The sequence below is a fragment of the Elephas maximus genome, chromosome 4 (assembly GCF_024166365.1).
Source record: "Elephas maximus indicus isolate mEleMax1 chromosome 4, mEleMax1 primary haplotype, whole genome shotgun sequence".
NCBI classification, from domain to species: domain Eukaryota; kingdom Metazoa; phylum Chordata; class Mammalia; order Proboscidea; family Elephantidae; genus Elephas; species Elephas maximus.
The window spans coordinates 45,274,102-45,290,398 of record NC_064822.1 but is presented as its reverse complement, the minus strand read 5'-3'; the positions used below and the strand labels follow the sequence as shown (position 1 = coordinate 45,290,398).

The window sequence follows — 16,297 nt, the reverse complement described above, 5'->3', positions numbered from 1 at the left end:
GGATGAACAAAGTTATCTTTAACTACGTATAGCTAAACTACTGTTTATCTATAACTACATATCTCTATATCCTCTTTTTTTAAGGGTTTTGAAATACATATAATTCATAAAAATAAACAGAAAATATGAGAAACCCAAAGCAATTTTTACAATTGAATGGTCAATCAATATCAAAGAGCTAAAGCTTATTGTAAGAAACCATAAGCAATATAAAGTAAGTGTTGGTTTGTTAGATCCATGTTGTAGGATTAGAGAAGTGACTGATGACTGATAACTGATTTGGTGCTGAGCTAATGAACTGTCATACAACCCTTCCTTTTATTTGGCTGAGATTCAGGTACATTTCCTTTTACCTTAAAATGTTGCTTTGATATTAACATTAATTTACGTTTAAATTCACACTAAGATCAACTGTTCAATGATAGACATTGATTTGTAGGTATTAGTAAGATTTGAATATTTTGGTAGATAAGTGTTTCAGCTAAAGGTAGAATGTATGATTTTTAGCTATAAAGCAGATGAATATAGGTTTCAAATTTTAGTTTGAAATTACTGTAGAATTAAAACTTGGCATAAAACAACACGGTTGTGTTCTTGTTAAAAAAATTTTTTTTTCCTTCCTAGTTTTACTACTTTGTGGCCTTTGGCCATATTTTTAGTTTTGCCTTTAGAAAAATCAAGATAAGCATTGATAATGACCCTAGTTATTAGGAATGAAATTCCCTGAATTGAAACTTTTATTTTGGTGTGTTCTAATATTTGTTTTCTACATGGTTGGTTATTCTTTAAAATGATCCCTTTGATTCTGTTTTATAGGATTATTGAACATGGGGAAGGAAGAGGCTTCTCTTGAGGAAGTATTAGTCTATCTTAACCAAATCTACTGTGGACAAGTTTCTATTGAAACCTCTCAGCTTCAGAGCCAGGAGGAGAAAGACTGGTTTGCGAAGCGATTTGAGGAGCTGAAAAAGGAAACATTTACCACTGAAGAGCGAAAATATCTGTCAAAACTAATGCTGGAATCTCAGGTATAAAAGTAATGGATAATTTTTTTTTTTAATTTTTATTTTGCTTTAAGTGAAAGTTCACAAAGTAATGGCTAATATTGATGGAATAGATCAGCTCATATTCTACAAAGATATAAATATTGAAGAAAGGGAATTAAGGCACAAACTCTCTGAACTTAGCCCCACCATTCCCTCGACACAACAGACAATGTAACACACATACCACTTCATTCTGAGTAGAAAAGAGTAGAACCTCAAACAAATGAGCTGTTGGTTCTCCTCAGTCAAAATACCTTTTATGCATTTATCTATTCATTCTACAGAATACTACAAAATCCTTAAGATCTGACTTCTCTTTTTATTACCTGAAGTGATCGAAAGGACTATGTATGGAAGAGACTGTCAATAAAAATTAATGGAATCCAATCTCAGTCAGGGCTATGATCAGGACTCAGGCATTCTTAGATGATAAGGTGCCATTTCCCAGTTGGTATAGTTTGCAACCTTGATTAAATAGCTCTGTAGAGCCCTGTAGTAAAACTGACCAGGTGAGGCAGTACAATCTGAGGTCAGCTCTTTTACTGGAAGAAAAAGCCTTCAAATGGGGTTCCTTTTTGAGTAAATTATTCTACCATCCAGGTTATTCTCCTTGTATCCCACACTTTTGTCTAGTGTCCTCTGCAAAGTTTTTCCTACTGTGCTCTGTATTACTATGTCCGTCTCTGGGATATATAGCAAAGGGGCATTGCTCAAGCCACTTGAAGTAGTGTCGTATCTTCTTAAAACATACATAAACTTGTCTGTATTTTACTGGAGTAGTCAGCTATCTTCTTGTAACTAAAGTGTCTGCTGTGATGTTCCATAGGAGTTTGACCACTTTTTGGCTACCAAGTTTGCCACTGTGAAGCGATATGGAGGTGAAGGGGCTGAAAGCATGATGGGCTTTTTCCATGAGTTACTGAAAATGTCAGCCTACAGTGGAATAACCGATGTTATTATTGGGATGCCCCACAGAGGGAGGCTTAATTTATTGACAGGCCTCCTGCAACTCCCTCCGGAGGTAAGGCACTTTCCCTGTTTCTCACTAGCAATGAACAATTAACCATTTCAGAATAAAAACAATGATAATTCTTCCTTTTAGAAAGCCAGCTAAGCATATGAGCCAATGGTCCAGGAGATAGCTTAGTTAACTGATCGAACTTAATGCTTCGGATAGAAATGGTATTTAGTTGATTTTCTCCATATTCTTGCATGGATTCTTTCCATTTAAAAGTTAAAGGGTGTTTTTCAAGGGTGATGCAAGAGATAAATTCTGTTAGCAGATGCACGTTTTCTTATTTAATAAAAGTTGTTGAAATGAACACAAAGATCTGTGCAATTTTACCCCTAAGAAGTCATAGGTCCATTTATTTGCAGAGTTAATATTTAGTCAATACACTAAAACTAATAAGACATTGTTTTCTCAAGAGCCTACCCAAGTGAGTGCTTTTATAAGTAACCGAATCTTGGTATTCCCATTCGGTTCAATTCAGCTGCTTTGTAAGTATCTCAAAAGACTTGATATTCAGGAATGAAGATTTTATACTAGGGACCATCAGTGAGACCTGACATTTAGTTGTGACCATTATGCATGGGTTAACCTCACTAATGTTCTAGGGCAGGATGTAAAAAACAATTATAAATGTTAAAGGGCCAGTCAAAGTTAGAGTGCACAAGTCCTATGGAAGGAAGTATTAGCCATAAGACCATTAGAAAATATATGTGATGTCATGTCTAAGGACCAAAATCTGTCACTACTACTCATACTTCAATTTTTCTGTTGTTAAAAACAAAAAACAAAACACAGTTGCTGTTGAGTTGGCTCCAACTCATGTGTGTCATGTGCTTCATAGGGTTTTCAGTGGCTAATTGTTTGGAAGTAGATCACCAGGCCTTTCATCCAAGGTGCTGCTCGTAGACTTGAACTCTAACCTTTTGGTTAGCAACCAAGCACATTAACTATTTGCATCACCCAAACCAAAACAAACCAAACCCTTTGCCATTGAGTCAATTCTGACTCATAGCAACTGTATAGGACAGAGTAGAACTGCCCCATAGGGTTTCCAAGGAATGACTGGTGGGTTCAAACTGCTTACCTTTTGGTTAGCAGCCAAGCTCTTAACTACTGTGCCACCAGGGCTCCAAGGGACTGCGTTAAGAGGCTGATAATCAGCTTTTAAAAGAGAAGTACCTTAGAAAGGTAGAATATGGCAGAATCAAAAAAATTGACAAATGGAGGTATATGCTGAAATACATGCAGAAATTCTTAAACCAAAATTTTCTTTTTAAAAATATTCCAGGCAAAAAACTAAGTAAAGAGGTAGAGATTATTGTAAATTTTTGTATTTTTGAGAGACACCCATGTACTCATACTATGTAAGTATGTATGTTCCTATTTGCAGATAAGTCAATGAGAGGCTGTTGGGTCATTCAGTTAATTTGGATAATTTAGAAAAAAACGCCATTTTTGGTAAATATTTTTGTTTGAGATCCTTTATTAGTTATTAACCAAAGACATTTAACAATTTACTTCTCTTGTTTGTCCATTTCTAAATAAGGTAAAAATACCTATCTCATAGAAGATTGTGAAAATTAAGTGAGAGGATATATACAGAAAAGTATTCTGAGAATTGGACAATACAGTTATTTATATCAGACTTGAGCTAAGCAGTATACTTGACCACCTGTCCAAATGGATTAAATATTAAGTTTCTATTCTATTATTTTCCTCTCTAACCTTAAACAGATTAAGACAAAGTTCTTAAAAGATTTTCCTTATTCCAAGTCAGAAGTAACTTAATATTTGTATCATGTTATATCTCTCTTGAAATGTTGGTACTTCATTTCATTCTGAAGATCTCCAAATATTCTATGCAGTTGAGCAGTTAGAAATTCGTGCTTATCTTTAAATAATGCGTGCTTATAACATGCATTATTTAAAGATAAGCACAGTTATAGGGAGTTTCTGGGTGGTGCAAATGGTTAACACTCTTGGCTGCTAACTGATAGGTTGGAGGTTTGAGTCTACCCAAAGGCACCTTGGAAGAAAGGCCTGGTGATCTACTTCTAAAAAATCAGCAATTGAGAACCCTATGAAGCAGTTCTACTTACATATACATGAGGTTGCCGGGAGTCCAAATCAATTTGACAGCAACTGGTAATAATAGTTGTAAAGCAACTATTTTCTTTTTTATTGTATGGTTTAGAACAACCACCTCTTCCTTAGTCTTTAGTGTGATAAAATATTCTTTTCTTTTATATCTATTCATAAAATAGCTGATGTTCCGCAAAATGCGAGGCTTAAGTGAATTTCCAAAAGATTTCTCAGCCACTGGAGATGTCCTGTCTCACCTGACCTCTTCTGTTGACCTGGACTTTGGTGCACACCATCCCCTCCATGTGACAATGCTGCCTAATCCCTCACACCTCGAAGCTGTTAACCCCGTGGCTGTCGGGAAAACTCGAGGAAGGCAACAGTCTCGACAGGATGGGGACTACTCTCCGGACAGTTCAGCTCAGCCGGGGGACAAAGTCATTTGTTTACAGGTACTTGTAGTTGCAGAGAGTGAGGCGAGAGGTTGGGAAAACTGGGAAGAAAGAATGTCAAGGTTAGTAGGTCTGAAAAGAGATTGCAGATATTCGAGATGAAACCAAGATGAACATATGGGAAAAGAAGATTCTGGGGTCATTTTAAAAATTAATAGTAGATATGAGGTCTAGATTTAAGGCTGCTGACTTTAGACTGGGGTTTTCTCTATCTTTTTTTCTTTCTTGAGTTATGTATTAATTATGAGGCCATTATAATGACAGATGTCTTGCTGCTCTGAAAGTATGCCCCACTAGGAAACTGCATGGTGTTCATATATCTAACAAGGCCACCGATTGTGGATTTAGTTTGTTTTAAAATGAAGATTTTTGACATGAAGGCAAACAATACAAATAATTATGTGGCTCCTACCCTCAACCCCCAATTTTTGCTAACTCGACAAGCATTTTTTAGAGATTTGGACTGTGGGTCACATTCTCTTCTTCGAGTACTCATTTAAATATAAATCTTTCACTACTAGGGAATAATCCATCCTGAATATCAGTGTCTTAGTTATCTAGTGCTGCTATAACAGAAATACCACAAGTGGATGTCTTCAACAGAAGTTTGTTTTCTCACAATCTAGTAGGCTAGAAATCCGAATCCAAGGCACCAGCTCCAGGGGAAGGCTTTCTTTCTCTGTTGGTTCTAGGGGAAGGTCAATCTTCCCTGGATGTGGAGCCTCTCAGAGCAGTGACCCTGGGGCTCTATTCACCTGGCTCTTGCTTCTTGGTGGCATGAGGTCCCCTTGTCTCTCTGCTCACATCTCTTTTTTATATCTCCAAAGAGACTGGCTTAAAACACAACCTAATCTTGAAGATTGAGTCCTGCCTAATTTATATAACTGCCAGTAATACCACCTCATTAACATCATAAGCCAAAACCCACTGCCGTCGCAGGGTAGGATTTTCAACACATAGGAAAATCACTTCAGATGACAATCAGTGATTGAGTCTTCAAACCCAACTGAAATAGATAAATCTTTAAGGCAATAGAATATTCTGCTAAGTATACAAATAACCACATTATCCTATTCATGTTCATTTTTCATGGGCCAGAAACTTGTAGTAAATAAATTGGGAGTAGACATCATTGAATTTGATTGTGATATGGTATTTCAAAACAGAAATTTTCAAATCATTAGCCAGACATTCGCTTTACCTCTCACTTGTCCTACTTCATGATAATCTGAAGTATTTTAGTTATTCGTATTTACCCAATACGTTAAGCAGATCTTAATATTAGCTTCGGAAGTAAGAGATGAAAATGGCGTTTTCTTTTAAAGCTATGAAAACTCTTGCCCTCCTTTGTCTACTTTGTATTCTAGATATATTTTTCCCTACTATGTCTGTACATGTCTTGCTTTTTGTTCCCAAACACCATTCTTCTTTCTTGTGGGAACTCTAAATGTGGAACCTGTAAAATCACAGTTGATAAGATTACTGCTGTTACTTTTTCTGCCTGTCATCTGTTTATCTTGGTCTTGGACCTGGCAAAAGTGAATTCTCAATTGTGATCTTCTGTGTGTGTTTGGTTGACCAACCATGTGTTTGCGCAAATGGCCCCCTACTCCCACCAAGTTTTATAGGGCATAGTGTAGTGGTTTCTCTTTTGATTTAAGAAGGAAAATAAAATGAGCAGATAACAAACACATGCATGCCTTAATGCCAAGAATCCTAAGACCCTGCAAATATGTTGCAAGTTGTGAAACGATGTCATGTTCTTATCAGATAAAACGAGCAAAGCCACTACTATAACATTTTTTACAAGGAACAGAAGAGGCAGACATGCTCTCTTCATTGCTTTACTGATCCTTTACATCATTGTTGCTGTTTGTCTTAGTCATGTAGTGCTGCCACAGAAATGTCACAAGTCGATGGCTTTAGCAAAGAGAAGTTTATTCTCTCACAGTCCAGTAGGCTACAAGTCCAAATTCAGGGCGACGGATCCAGGGGAGGTCTTTCTCTCTCTGTTGACTCTGGAGGAAGGTTCTTGTCATCAGTCTTCTCTTGGTCTGGGGGCATCTCAGTGCAGGAACCTCAGGTCCAAAGGACGTGCTCTGCTCCTGGCACTGGTTTCTTGGTGGTATGAGGTTCCCAGCTCTCTGCTTACTTTCAGGGTGCAGGCCACACCACAGGGAAACTCCCTTTATATTGGCTCAGGGGTGTGACCTGGTAAGGGTATGACAGTCCCACTCTAATCCTCTTTAATGTAAAATTACAGTCACAAAATGGAGGACAACCACAGAATTCTGGGAATCATAGCCTAAGCAAGTTAATACACCCATTTTGGGGGGGACATATTCAATCCATGACACTGTTGTTGTGTGCTGTCAAGTCGATTCCGACCCATAGTAACCCTATAGGACAGAGTAGAACTGCCCCATTGGGTTTCCTAGGCTGTAACCTTTAAGGGAGCAGGTCGCCAGGTGTTTTTTCCCTTGGAGCTGCTGGTGGTTTCGAACCACAGACCTTTCGGTTAGCACCCAAGTGCTTAATCATTGCACCACCAGGGTTCCTTTTTTTTTTTTTTACATCATTCCCCACAAGAAATCTCATCAGCAAGAAAATAAAACAGTTTGGATATCAGGAACTCCTTGGCCCTGTGAGGTCTGGGTGTTGAACTTTTCACTACTAGTACGGTATAGAAAAAACATGGAGCCAAGCAGACCTGCCTCTGCTGCTTTCTACCTCAGTGAGCTTGGCTCTGTTACTTAGGTTCTCTGAGCCTCAGGTAAAATGGCAATATATTCCACTCCTCAGTGTCTGAGGAATAAATGAGAACATGTATATGAGGTGTTCAACCCAGAAGAAGGGCATCAAATGTTTAGAAGGTGGAGACATATGGTGGTTAAGTAGAAAAAGCAGTTAACTGAGGCATCAGAATATCTAGCATCTAGTCCAAGCCATGCAAAATATATAATCCTTCTGAGCCTTTGTTTCCTTATCTGTAAAAGAGATCACAGTGACTTCCTTATCTGGCTGCCTCAGTAGGTTGTTCAGTGGGTTAATGGAGATAGTGTATTAAAAAAAAAACACAAAAAACAAACAGTTGCCATGGAGCAGATTCCAACTCATAGCAACCCTATATGTATGGAGCTGTGTAAACAATAGAACACCATATATATGTAAAAAACCAAATGAAGCCCTTTGCCATGGAGTCGATTCAGACTCATAGCGACCCTATAGGCATAGATACTATACGAGGCATAGAAACTCCAAACTGTCAGTCATCCCTATGAAACCAGTCATCGTTAAGTTAATCCTGACTCATGGCCACCCCATGTGTGTCAGAGTAGAACTGTGCTCCGTAGGGTTTTCGGTGGCTGATGTTTTTGGAAGTAGATCACCAGGACTTTCTCCTGAGGCATTTCTTGGTGGACTTGACCCTCCAACCTGTCAATTAGCGGTTAAGTGTGTTAACCATTTGCACCAACCAGGGACTCCAGTCATACCTACGCCCTTTGCCATTAAGTGATTCTGAGTCCTGGTGATCCTATAGGACAGAGGAGAACTGTCCCATAGGGATTCCAAGGCTATGCATCGTTAGGAAACAGACTGGCAAATCTTTCTCCCACTGATCAGCTAGTAGGTTCGAACAAATGAGGCTAGAGGACTTTAGAATGTTTTGCTGTGCATTATGAATTGAATCTCTGCATTTTCTTGATTTTCAATTACAGTGGGTATCAAACTATTGCTACTACAAGTGGAACTGTGCTGGGATTGGGCAATAAAAGAGTCTCAAGTTTACACTAGTTACAGATAGAAACCTCATCAACACCATTTTCACTGTCTTCCAGGCACTAAATTTTGGAGCAATCATTGGTTCTTTCTTTTCCTTTGTTCTCCATGCCCAATCAGTCTAATTTGTGCCAAATAGCACATTATGGATGTTCTGTCATAATCATTAACTTTATTTTTCCTCAAGGCCACCTTAACTTAAAATACCTATGATATATTTATCTCCCTCACCTCTGTGTCTTTGCAGTCACTTTACTCTCCCTGGTGTTCACCTAACCTAGTGAGGATTAAGTGATGTGAGCTACAGGCCGTCTCTTTTCAGGGGGGCAAGATGATTGGGGCAGAAGGAAGAGTTCAAGGTTTGTGCGCTGCACTGTTCCTTTGTGTCTTGCAAGCTGTTTTCATGAAGACTTTACCAGAGCTGATTTTCTCTCTGCGCCCCCAACAGCCCCTCCTTCTGTGGTGTTAGTGTATATACTGGAATGTTTGCTTAAGTACTGAGGACAGGTGATGATATGGGGAAAAGGAATGGATCAACTGGTCGTGCCTGCAAGAGGAAAAGGACTGATTTACCATCTTTGAAAGATGCTTTTTGAGATCAGCCCAAGTATTCTAGAAGATCCATAACTAGCAAAATTTAGGACAGGGGAGTAGTGAGAGGGTGGTTGTTTTTAATCCTTTTTAGTATCTTAAAACAGTTTATTCCAGTAGGAAAACCTAAATTATGTTCTTTCTTTTTTACCCATGATTTAGGTTCATGGTGATGCTTCTTTCTGCGGTCAAGGGATTGTTCCCGAAACATTTACACTCTCCAACCTGCCACATTTCAGAATTGGTGGGAGTTTCCACTTGATTGTCAATAACCAGCTGGGTTACACCACTCCAGCAGAGAGAGGACGGTCGTCCTTATACTGTAGTGATATTGGTATGTAACACAGGGAGCAGTTGATGTTGCAAAATCAGACAAGGAATTCCTAGAGAAGCTTCTAATTCACGCAGAGCAGTGTGCCTCATTGGCTATCCCAGTATTGCCAATATTGTATTTAATATTCCTTTTAAAGTCTGCGTGTGATCCAAGGGATAAGAAAAGAATGGAACTTAGAAGGTGCAATCTCAAATTGACTAAGCAACCAGTTGAATAATTTGATAGAAACCACAGATCAGAATAGTACAACAGTATATTGTCTTTAGGATATTGAAACTTGAAGTGCCCAGAATCTTAGTCAAAAAGGATATATTCAACTACTAAATTTGGTTGGAAAGCGTGAAGAATCAAAGTCAACTTGTACAAAACCAAAAAAACCAAATGCATTGTGGTTGAGTTGATTCCGACTCATAGCGACCCTGTAGGACAGAGTAGAACTGCCCCGTAGAGTTTCTAAGGAGCACCTGGCAGATTCAAACTGCTGACCCTTTGGTTAGCAGCCATAGCACTTAACCACTATGCCACCAGGGTTTCCAACTTGTGCAAAGGCAGGCTTTTATTATCCAGATGCCTTTTGGGGATGTCTGTATGAAGCCTTTGTGATTAGTTTGATGGAGATAGTTAAGATTCATTCTAGACCTTCTCTTTGGAGAAAATCTATCTTTTTCTAGGATGCATCCTTTCATGACCCTTTATCTTAGGAGGTAAAATAATAGTAATCTATACTATATATATATGTATGTAGGTATATACGTATATATACATACATAAATACGTATATATACATACATGCATATATATATAAAACCAAAAAACCAAACTCCTTGCTGTTGAGTTGATTCTGACTCATAGCAACCCTATAGGACAGAGTAGACTTGCCCCACAGAGTTTCCAAGGAGAGGCTGGTGGATTCGAATGGCTGACCTTTTGGTTAGCTGCCGAGCTCTTAACCACTGACCCACTAGGGCTCCATATATAAATATAAAATATTTACATACTATACTGTATTTTTACCCAAATCGTGTGTACTTTCTATGTTGTTTACCAACCGCTCCCTCCCCCTGTGAGGTATTTTTGTAAACGTGCTATGCTGATTTTTTTTTACAGCAACATGTAAAAAAAAAAAATTGGTATAGTGAAGCTTATGAAAATACCTCCTGTGGGGAGGGAGCAATCAGCAAACAAATGTAGAAGGCACACGTTATTTGCATAAAATATGGTAATTTTATTACTACTATAATAAATACAATAACAGAATAAATATTAGCCATTATGTACTAGTCACTGTTAAGCACCTTATATACATTATCTCATTTAAACTTCATATAACATCACTAAGAGGTAGGACCTATTGCCTCAGTTTTATAGATGAAGAGATTGAGATTGAATGAGTTTTCATAACTTTACCAAGGTCACACAGTAAGTCACAGAGCTGGAACTTGAACACACTTTTGACAGCTTGACTCCAAAGTTCAGGTTCTTAACAACCAAGCCAAACTACCTCTGAAGATGTGGGCTCTCCTTTCCACGCAGGCGACATGACTTGGAGGTGGGCTAAAGTTGTTCTGGGTTACCTAGCCTGCTTCATCTTGGTCTTCTCTACCTCAGGGAAGCTTGTAGGCTGTGCCATCATCCATGTCAATGGAGATAGCCCAGAGGAAGTGGTCCGTGCCACGCAACTAGCTTTTGAATACCAACGCCGGTTCCACAAAGATGTGATTATTGATTTGCTATGCTACAGGCAGTGGGGCCACAATGAGCTGGATGAACCTTTTTTCACCAACCCAGTCATGTACAAAATCATCAGGTACTAGTATAAATCTTCCTTTAATGCTCCCCTCCCATTCACTCATAGTGCTTTCTATTATTATTTTCATTAAATGCTTGCCAGTAGAGGCGCAACTATGCCTGGGACTGAAGGGTTTCTTGGAACATGAAACATTCAGTGCTAAAACTAGAACAGTCTGGGTAAAGGTGGGATGGTTGGTCACCCTATGGGTCTCGGGAGAGTTCTCCATGTTCTTTAAACTCTACATGCTTCTTCATTAAATAGAGAAAGGGCAACTTAACTTCACTTAGCAGGCCCAGGGAAAGTTGAAGTACAAGGACTTAGCAGAGCCTTGCCCAAAGCTACTTAGTGTGACACTGACAGGACTAGAAATAGAGCCTCCATGGTTCACGTCCGTATGGAGCTGCTTTGTGCCTTGGAGAGAAGTAACCTGAGGAATCCTGATGAATATTGACACTGTGTTGTCTAATACAGTAGTCACTAACCAGGTGTGGCCTTTGAGCGCTAGAAATGTATCTAGTCCTAACTGAGATGTGGTGTATGTGTAAGTGACACACCAGATTTCAGATACAGTATGAAAAAATGAATGTAAAATACCTCATTAATGATTTTACATGGATTAGATATTAAAATGATAATATTTTATATATATTGAGTTAAAATTTTAAAATAATGATATTTAAAAATCTATTACTAAAATTAATTCCCCCTGTTTCTTTTTACCTTTTCTACTGTGACTACCAGGAAATTTAAAACTACCTATGGAATTTGCATCACGCTTCTCTTGGACAGCACTGATCCAGAAAGTTAACCTGACAGGGAAGAAATGTGCTATTTTGGAAGTTTCTTTTTAAGATACTAGAAAATAGAATAGACCTCCCCCTCTCTCCCCTGCCATTTTATTTCTTCCTGGATAGACATTAAAGCAAAGGAATAAACTTGACGCTTTGTGAGCCTTTCTGGTCATCAGTAGCAGAAAGAGCTCTGCTCCGAGAAGAACAAATCTGTTTAGCTCCAAATTTACCAGCTGAATGACTTGATGAACCTCACTGCCACATTTTTGAGAATCTATCCTGCCTACTTGTCATTTTTGTTAGGGTTAAACAGAATGATATACATGAGCAGACCATGGCATTATTATTGGTGTTGCAAAATCCAGGTGACACTTAGTATAGCTACGGGATTCTTAATGCAACTAGAAACAGATGTCAGCAACTTTGGGTTCAATACTTTTTTAAATAAAGAGGTGCTGAGTAGGTAGACAGTGTTGATCAGTCTTGTAAATAATGTTCCCAATCCACAGAAAAACTCTACTACTAATTATTTCTACCTGGATGCATATGAAAGCTTATAAAGATAAATTTGCTTTCTCTGTTGCTTGCCTGGAAGAAGTTGTTTTCCACCCTGGTGAGTGCCTTTTTGTAGCAGTGATGCTCTGCAATGCATTCAACAGTGACTGTACCTTTCCCTCCTAGGTTTTTACAGATGAGATTGATTTTTTTTTCCTCTTTCTTGGATAGAGCCCGAAAAAGCATCCCCGACACATATGCAGAGCATCTTATTGCCACTGGCCTCATGACCCAGGAGGAGGTGTCTGAAATAAAAGCCTCGTACTATGCGAAGTTAAATGATCATTTAACTAACGTGGCCCACTATAGCCCTCCTGCCACTAACCTGCAGGCACACTGGAGGGGCCTGGTCCAGCCGGAAGCTTGCGTTACCACCTGGAACACAGGTGTGCCCTTAGAGCTCCTGAGGTTTATTGGTGCAAAGTCTGTGCAGGTACCAGAGGAACTCCAGATGCACAGTCACCTTCTGAAGATGTATGTTCAGGTAGGTCCTTTCCGGGGAGCATTGAAATCTTTTGCTATTGTTTTGTCTTCTTGCTCAGCAAAGGAATTGGTGCTGGTCTGGTTGTTTGGGTTGGCTAATTCATTTGACAAATATTTATTGTGCGTCACTAAGTTCTACAAACTGATTTTAGTGTTTTGGTATTTCTGTAATAATCCAGCGGCACCTGAACCCAAGGTCGGCTGTGTCTCCAAGAGACCAAAGAAAGACTCCGGAACCAGTGATCATGACATGTGGTTTATTGGGGAGCTTACTTACAGGATTTTTCTGTTTTTACTTACAGGATAGTTGGCCCAGGGCAGTGGCTGGACCAGTTCAGCACTCCACAACTGCCTTGCAGGGGACACAAGCTTATATACTGTTCCAGCTGGGACTGAGGCTTATTGTTTTTTTTCTGAAGAGCTTAGGCAGTCAGCGTTCCCTGGGACTTCATGCCCGGGCCTAGATGTTTTTCTTCTTGTTGCTAAGGTATTCCTCATCCTTGGCCACCAGCCCATTCATGCCACTCCTGGCCTTGTACCTTAGCCCGAGTCCATCCCGAATTCATCCCCAGCATATTGTGGGGAAGAGCAAAGCTGACTCCATTAGGAGGGAATGCATATAACTAAATAGCATTACCTTACAGGATTGACAGTCAATTAGATGACATTTTGTCTACTTCTTCTCTCTTTCCTTTCTCCCTTCCTTCGTTCCTTTGTTCGTTCCTTTCTTCCTTTTTCCCTTCCCCTCCCTTGCTTTCACTATCTGTCTTTCTCAAATAATACAAATTTAATATATGTACATTGTAAAAAATACAGAAATGTTTGTTTTGATTTTTTTTCTGAGCAGCGAGTAGAATATAATTCTTTTGGGTAGCTTAAATAAAAAATCAACACACATACGCCAATGGCAACCATTTGGACTCCTAAATATGCTGAGGTCACACGTATCAATCATCTTGGTTGGCCCGGAACTTAGAGTTTTCTCTGACTGCGTGACTGTCAGTGCTAAAATCAGGAGATCCCCGAGCAAAGTGGGACAGCTGGTTACCCCAAGTTAAATGCCTTTGTTTTTCTTAAGCTTGAATAAAAAAAACTTTGCCCTCTGAGTTACTTCAAAGCACTAACTTCATTTTTAAGTTTTTGTTATAGGTAGAGACTATTACAACAGACTATGTATTATACTTGCCATCCAACTTCAGAAATAGAATATTACAAACACAGTTGCCCATGTTTCCCTCCCTGATTACTTCTCCTCTCATACATCTGCACGGGTAACCAGCCAAGAACCTGAAGTTCATGTTCGTTTTTTTGAAGTTTATGTAATCGTTATCATACGTTAATGTATCTTTCTGTGCTTGCTTTTTTTATTTGACATTATGTTTTTGATACTTTGTTGTATTAAATTTTTTTAAAATAATTTTTATTGTGCTTTAAGTGGAAGTTTACGAATCAAGTCAGTCTGTCACATATAAGCTTATGTACACCTTACTCCATACTCCCACCTACTCTCCCCCTAATGATTCAGCCCGCTCCCTCCTTCCAGTCCCTCCTTTCATGATGGTTTTGCCAGTTTCTAACCCTCTCTACCCTCCCATCTCCCCTCCAGACGGGAGATGCCAACACAGTCTCAAGTGTCCACCTGATACAAGTAGCTCACTCTTCATCAGCATCTCTCTCCAACCCATTGTCCAGTCCCTTCCAAGTCTGATGAGTTGTCGTCGGGAATGGTTTCTGTCCTGGGCCAGCAGAAGGTTTGGGGACCACGACCCCTGGGATTCTTCTAGTCTCAGTCAGACCATTAAGTCTGGTCTTTTTATGAGAATTTGGGGTCTGCATCCCACTGTTCTCCTGCTTCCTCAGGGGTTCTCTGTTGTGCTCCCTGTCAGGGCAGTCATCGGTTGTGGCCGGGCACCAACTAGTTCTTCTGGTCTCAGGATGATGTAAGTCTCTAGTTCATGTGGCCCTTTCTGTCTCTTGGGCTCATAATTATCTTGTAACCTTGGTGTTTTTCATTCTCCTTTGATCCAGGTGGGTTGAGACCAATTGATGCATCTTAGATGGCCACTTGTTAGCATTTAAGACCCCAGACAGCACACTTCAAAGTGGGATGCAGAATGTTTTCATAATAGAGTTATTTTGCCAACTGACTTAGAAGTCCCCTTAAACCATAGTCCCCAAATCCCCGCCCTTGCTCCACTGACCTTCGAAGCATTCAGTTTATCCCGGAAACTTCTTTGCTTTTGGTCCAGTCCAGTTGAGCTGACCTTCCGTGTATTGAGTATTGTCCTTCCCTTCACCTAAAATAGTTCTTATCTACTAACTAATCAGTAAATAACCCTCTCCCACCCTCCCTCCCTCCCCTCCTTGTAACCACAAAAGTGTGTGTTCTTCTCAGTTTGTACTATTTCTCAAGATCTTATAATAGTGGTCTTATACAATATTTGTCCTTTTGTGTCTGACTAATTTCACTCAGCATAATGCCTTCCAGGTTCCTTCATGTTATGAAATGTTTCACAGATTCATCACTGTTCTTTATCGATGCGTAGTATTCCGTTGTGTGAATATACCATAATTTATTTAACCATTCATCCGTTGATGGACACCTTGGTTGCTTCCAGCTTTTTGCTATTGTAAACAGAGCTGCAATAAACATGGGTGTGCATATATCTGTTCATGTAAAGGCTCTTATTTCTCTAGGGTATATTCCGAGGAGTGGGATTTCTGGGTTGTATGGTAGTTCCATCTCTAACTTTTTAAGAAAACGCCAGATAGATTTCCAAAGTGGTTGTACCATTTTACATTCCCACCAGCAGTGTATAAGAGTTCCAATCTCTCCGCAGCCTCTCCAACACTTATTATTTTGTGTTTTTTGGATTAATGCCAGCCTTGTTGGAGTGAGAAGGAATCTCATCGTAGTTTTAATTTGCATTTCTCTAATGGCTAATGATCGAGAACATTTTCTCATCTATCTGTTAGCTGCCTGAATATCTTCTGTAGTGAAGTGTGTGTTCATATCCTTTGCCCACTTTTTGATTGGGTTGTTTGTCTTTTTGTGGTTGAGTTTTAACAGGATCATGTAGATTTTAGAGATCAGGCGCTGGTCTGAGATGTCATAGCTGAAAATTTTTTCCCAATCTGTAGGTGGTCTTTTTACTCTTTTGGTGAAGTCTTTAGATGAGCATAGGTGTTTGATTTTTAGGAGTTCCCAGTTATCTGGTTTCTGTTTGTCATTTTTGGTAATGTTTTGTATTCTGTTTCTGCCTTGTATTAGGGCTCCTAACGTTGTCCCTATTTTTTCTTCCATGATCTTTATCGTTTTAGTCTTTATGTTTAGGTCTTTGATCCACTTGGAGTTAGTTTTTGTGCATGGTGTGAGGTA

General features: G+C 39.3%; 1 protein-coding gene across 2 annotated transcripts in view; it reads left to right on the top strand.

Moving 5' to 3' along the window:
* DHTKD1 (dehydrogenase E1 and transketolase domain containing 1) overlaps positions 1–16,297 on the top strand; it is a 79,810-nt gene that overhangs the window by 27,153 nt on the left and 36,360 nt on the right. For both annotated transcript variants that reach the window (XM_049881974.1, XM_049881973.1), the window contains exons 3-8: positions 817–1,028; positions 1,873–2,067; positions 4,323–4,592; positions 9,126–9,297; positions 10,906–11,104; positions 12,607–12,919. In XM_049881974.1, the coding sequence (XP_049737931.1) occupies positions 817–1,028; positions 1,873–2,067; positions 4,323–4,592; positions 9,126–9,297; positions 10,906–11,104; positions 12,607–12,919 (1,361 nt within the window). The remainder of the gene's footprint in view (positions 1–816; positions 1,029–1,872; positions 2,068–4,322; positions 4,593–9,125; positions 9,298–10,905; positions 11,105–12,606; positions 12,920–16,297) is intronic.